General features: G+C 45.3%; 1 protein-coding gene across 3 annotated transcripts in view; it reads left to right on the top strand.

Annotated features, from left to right (window-relative positions):
* Nucleotides 1–4,461, top strand: part of SUSD3 (sushi domain containing 3) — a 31,783-nt gene extending 27,322 nt beyond the window's left edge. For all 3 annotated transcript variants that reach the window (XM_065074949.1, XM_065074950.1, XM_021296480.2), the window contains exon 5: nt 1,191–4,461. In XM_065074949.1, coding sequence (XP_064931021.1) covers nt 1,191–1,404 — 214 coding nt within the window. In that variant the 3' untranslated portion in view covers nt 1,405–4,461. The remainder of the gene's footprint in view (nt 1–1,190) is intronic.
* Nucleotides 4,462–6,000: the final 1,539 nt, after the last annotated feature.

The following is a 6,000-nucleotide window of genomic DNA, read 5'->3' on the forward strand; positions in this document are numbered from 1 at the left end:
TTGCTTTTCAAATGATTTTATTCAGATTATCCCACCCTGTGAGTTGTCCCACCTTGAGCTTCTCTATTAATGGTGGCTCTTTTTTTGCTCTAGTTTGTTATCCCTGTGCCCCCAATGCCGCCTTTCAGAGACCAACATCTTCCAGTACCTTTTGAAACACATATTTCCAAGCAAGCCCAGGCAGGGGAAGTGAGCTGTGGTTTCCTCTTGGGGCCCTGTCACAAAGAGTATGATAGCTGGCTGCTCAATTTTACCGATTTCTGAATTTCAGTCTTAATTGTCATCGCATCTGAGCACGGAGGGTGTGTGCACAGCAACATGTGCTTTCAATAAAGCTGCTATTATTGTTTTCATAATGCTTCCATGATTACCTCAGGGTCTTGTACAAAGTCACCAGATATACAGTAACAAAAAATGCCCTCCCGTCCTCCAATATAAAAATCTCTTTTCAGAGGCAGCACCAGCACCGGGCAGCATTGTGATGGCCCCACTGCTTGAGTTCTGACACTGCCCGCAAACAGCCACCAGGCAGCCACTCAGGGTTTGCAAAGCCCCACATGCTCAGGCTGCAGTAATTTGGCACAAACCCCAAAGGGCTATGTCTTACCTGCTTCTGGTTCACAGGGCTGTGCACTTCAAGCCAGCTGCATCCATCAGGCTTCTTGCAGCAGAGTTCGAGAACAAGCTGATGCCATCCCCCTGTTTTCCTGAACCAGTTGTGTGCTGTTTACTGAGCATCTTTTCAGCAACTCTGCCCTCTCCATCTGCCCCTCCAGCCCCGCAGAGCCAGGCGGCTCCTGTGCTCCCAGCAGCGCTCCGCCAGCCAAGCACGGACGTGCCTTCCGCACCAGCCTCAGCAGCCAAGTGTTCTTAGTAATATTTCTCTAGATAGCAGTGGCGTTAAATTGAAGCTGGGGACTTGTTTGGTGGAAAACAAAAAAAAAACATCTGCCCCAACCCCAGATAAAACCAACCTCCCAAGTCTTTTCAAGGTCTGCTTCAGCTTTTATGGAGACACAATTATTTGCCCCACTGCTGCCAACTGGTTTTAATGCTAGAAGAAGTGAGTCCATATACTACAGCACAATTTGTTTGCAAAATGCCTGATGTGTGAACAAAATGGATTGGAAAGTTCTCTATCCTCACCAGAGCAAATGAAACACAAGTAATATTTTCCTTCATCCTTACAGGTTCCAGGAGGAGTGGACTCGGGACACCACAGCTCCTGTGTGCTGCAAAGACCAGGATCACCTGCCCAAGTTAACCAAGAGCCGTAGTGCACCCCTGAACCAAGCGGTACCAGGACCCCGCGCTGCAGTACAGAGCGTGGATACAATACATGTCGTTGAAGTCTACAGACATACGGATAGTTGTAACAAACCAAACTGTCGGATACCTGGATAGCTAGTGGCTGAAATACAATCGCTCCTCTGGACCAAAATGAAATTTGGATAGAAATATGTGCCTTAAAGACAACATAGAAAGTTAATTATTCATATGAATTTGGAAGTTTTCTATATTCCAAGATGGTTATTTAACAGAAATGCTTCAAGGTCTGCTATGAATAAAAAAATGAATGCTGAGGCTGGCAGTCCATAGCCATTCTCTGTGGTGTGCTATGTATCATGACCATGGCAAAAGCATGATATCATCCTCCTCTACATCTAGAGAAAAGTGGTAGCCAGTTTGTATATTTGCCTCATACAAAATCACTGATCATAATTACGCATTCATAAAATTGCAACCTTCTTTTAACCAGTGTTTTTTGTAAGCATTTCGGAATGAAAAATCCCCCATATTTTTACACAGTAGTATGATAGAACTACAATAAATTTTTTGTTTTAACTAAAATCCCCTGTTGTTGCATATCAGGAAGGCTTTTTTGTTCAGTTCAGCTGCTGCTCATTGAGAGACCTTGTGGGACTGGGTGCAGCTGAGGCACATCCAGCTCCAGCAGCCTGTGGAGAGGGGGAGCGATGAGGAATGTGCTGCCCCATGAGGGCTCGTACCTCATTTTATCCATTTTGAATAGTTAAGTAACTGATATGGCTCTTACTCTGCTGTTTATAGGCACACACATGTATATCTGAAAGTCACAGTATAGTTATTTTTGTTCAAGTTGAAGCCTTTTTTATTCTCTTGTCATCAGCTGTCTAATGGGTATTGTCACATTCCTGTAATGATGGAAATACGATCTTACAACAAACCCTGGTAAGTGTTTTACGGTATGTCCCACTTGTTATGAATCAGGAGTCCTCTTAAGCCCTTCAGTTCTGAAGTTTCAGTTCTGAAACTCAAATTATTGTAGCTTGCTGGCAGGCCTAGAAATACCCTGTTCCATCCTGGCCATACTTGCCAGAGATCAAAACCACAATCTTGAACTTCATCTGTGTGGAAGTCACAGCAAAGGAGCTTCGGGTTTGTTCCTAATAAGCTCCGTTATGTACATTTCAACAGCCTGCACCGCTACAATGCACTCTGCATATGTGCTGCAAAAAGAATAATGGATATACTTCTCAACACTACTTCCAGTTAAGTTCTTGATTCATTAATACTAGCCAATGCTTATCAGGACATATTTGTGCTGTGACCCATTTTGTCTGCAGTTTTTCGGTACCCTCCCAGGCCCGTGCACCCTCTGTACCCAGATGTGCTCCTGCATCCCCTGCACGCTCTCTGGCTGCGATGGGGCCCCTCCGGCTCCACTGCCCATGCCAGCCCGGCTGCAGCCGCCCCAGCAGCTCGCAGGGTGGCTGGTGATGTTTGGGAGGATGCAAAGGGCTTCGAAAGATTTTGGGAAGATGGGTTATAAAGTCTCAATGCAAGGCAGTTCCTGAGGGACGAGGTGGAGGCCCTAGCAGGGTGTTCTCAAGTGGAAAATGCAATGCAAGGATGTGAAATCTCTGCACAAAGATGTGTGCTCCAGCCATCACAGCAGCAGCTCTGCCTCACTGCTGGCGTGGGGCTGCCTGGACGGACAGTGGGGATGGCAGGACAGTGGGGACAGAAGGGACGGCAAGACATCAAGGATGCCAGGGCAGCAGGAAATGTGTCATGAGGATGGAGCCAGGCTCTTCTCGGTGGCAACCAATTGCAGGACAAGGGGCAATGGGTTCAAACTGGAACACAAGAGGTTTCACTTAAATATGGGAAGAAACTTCTTCCCAGTGAGGGTGCCAGAGCCTGGCCCAGGCTGCCCAAGGAGGTTGTGGAGTCTTCTTCTCTGCAGACATTCCAACCCGCCTGGACACCTTCCTGTGTAACCTCATCTGGGTGTTCCTGCTCCATGGGGGGATTGCACTGGATGAGCTTTCCAGGTCCCTTCCAACCCCTGACATTCTGGGATTCTGTGAATGGCAGGACAGCAGGGACAGCAGGACAGTGGGGACAGCAGGACAGCATGGACACTGGGCTCCATCAGCAGAGGAAAGTGCCCCTAGGCCCTGGTTGAGAACAGGGCTTCAATTGCATCCATGGTGAAGGTCTGCAAGAGGATGAAACAAAAACAAAATGTGGGAAGAGAAGGAGCATAGAGAGGAATAAAGGCTGGGAAAACCAGCCAAACATCTGAGATGCTGCTATGCAAATGGCTGGTACATTAGAATTAAATGCAAAAAGAATTATAGAATGATGGAATGGTTTGGGTTGGAAGGGACATGTGGACACTGTCTAGTCCAAGCACCTGCTAAAGCAGATTGCACACGAATGTGTCCAGGCAGGGTTTGAGTATCTCCAGAGAAACAGCCTCCAGACTTTCCATGTAATAAAATGTACAACTTACTGAGAGTTACAAGTGCTTGTGGGACAAATGATAGGACTAGGACCTCGGCATGGTAAGTTAATAGCTTGTTCCAGTAGGACAGGTGAGAAGAACAGCCTATACATTCTCTGAAGTTCAGCATGAGTTGAAATGCTTATTAATTAATGTCTGCAGCTGGAGAACGGAGGGCAAAGGAGTGTGGGCTGCTGGGCGTTGAGCACCTACTCTACAGATCGGAGGAGGAGCTGGCAGGAGTTTGCCTGGGGAAATAACAGAACCGTCTTTAACATTGAGTGGCTTTATTAGTCTAATTCTCTGCTAGAAAGTGTCCAGCCACCAGGAGTTCAAATAAATGTCTCGGTGACTGCTTTATTTGCAAAGGTGGCGGGAAATGGGGTGGCAGTTGCTTTTGACTATAGCAAGGAAAAACTTGTTAAAAATCAAAAGTGACATTTGGGCGAATGTGATAAGAAGTAACATTACATTTTTAAGAAAAAGAGGAAGAGCAGCAGAATAAGGAAAATGGACTTTAAAAAGGCGAACTTTGACTTACTGAATAAGTACAAAGGATCTATGAAGAAACAATCTGATAGAGCTGGCAGTCACTAGCAGCAAGTGTCTAAGGGCATGCCAGGCAAACTGATGCAGAGGACAGCAAGAGCCTGACAACAGCTGTCTCAGGAACTCTGAGAACACAAAAATCAAGAAAACCTCAAAAAATGGAAATATGGCAAATGACTGAGGAGCAGCACAAAAATGAGGAGAGCTGTGAGAGGCAATGTGAGTTACAGCAAGCAATGGAAATGAAAGAAGAGAAAAATACATTGGAAGAAACAGAGGGTACAACTATAGGTAAGGTATTTCTTGGGAAAAGGAAAAATGGACCCAGAGGTGACAACTACTGAATGTCTGCTTTGGGATCAGGCATCGCTGAAAAGTCCACTGGTTAATGTAATGAATTCAAACATGGGACTAGGATTGCAGCCTAGAATAAGGCAAGAAAAAGCCTGCAAAAATGAAGATAAATTTGATTCCTTGGTGAAATTAATCCTCAAGCACTAAGGAACAGTGCTTCATTATTATACTACAAGTATTGAGCAATACTTGAGCCATCATAGTTACAACTTCAGGAAATGGCGAAGGGCCAAGGAAGGTCTTAGAAGATGCGAAAGGGTAAATCTAATAAGTGGAGAGCAGAGAACCTCCAGAAGTACCAGAACGAAGGTGCTTCTCTGCTACCCACTAAGAGCGTAGGACAAATGATTCAACAATCAGTTTGCAAAGAAGGCACATCTCAGCCCAGGGCTAAACAGAGTTGTAGGTGTGGGCGGCAGCCACTCTGTCCTGGTTTCTCAAAAGCAGATGGTGCAGTGTGAAGGGTGACCTGGTTGTGCTGCATCCGGCCTCTCTGCGGCTCTTCTGAATTTCCTTCCTCTTCTGTACCTCTGCAATTGTGGTAATAGCATTTAGTGATCAAGCTCCCTGGCATTTTAATTTTATCAGGTGACTTTATAATATGACTTCAAGTCACCAAGCACAATAAATTCACTTCTTGAGATGTCTGGGTCAACACACCACGTGAGAAGGGACCCCAGCTGACCTCTTCTACAGGTGAGGCCAATCTGAGTACTGTCTGATGGGGGAAAGTAAAACCTTACAATGTCAAGGACATTGCCAGACATGGGAAGCTATAGAGAAGGTAGGTAAATTTACTCTGTGCCTGAGCATTGGATTACTATTGTTTATTGAGGCCGCTAACACAAGAGGAAGTTACATTGTAAGGAAACACCACCCATACTACTTTTATAAGATTTGTGGCTCCGTTCCCTCTGAGACTGTGCTTAGTTTATGATGGCCGCACCCCCTGGAATTAGCTTTATTGCTCATGTAAACATTATTTATTGTCAAAGGGGAAATCAGTGCTGTGCAGGAAGGAGATGAAAGCAGCTGAAAATCTAAAATAGACATTTCAAAACTCTTCTTGATTAAGTTAACCCTTTAGTGTTTGCCAGCCAGTGATTTCAAATGGATTCAGGCTCCCATTTCTGCCACAGCAGACTTGCATTTCCTTGTGTATGTTACGGCACTGATGGCTTGCACTTAAAGAACAAGTTAAAATGCTGCAAACTACGTAAACAAGCCTGAAACAGCCCCCTCCCTGCATGGATGCTTCTAATTTAATTGATATACATTACAGTATGGCAGGATAATTCTCCATAGATTAAAAAACCGGCAACAGT

The sequence above is a fragment of the Columba livia genome, chromosome 10 (assembly GCF_036013475.1).
Source record: "Columba livia isolate bColLiv1 breed racing homer chromosome 10, bColLiv1.pat.W.v2, whole genome shotgun sequence".
Classification (NCBI taxonomy): Eukaryota; Metazoa; Chordata; class Aves; order Columbiformes; family Columbidae; genus Columba; species Columba livia.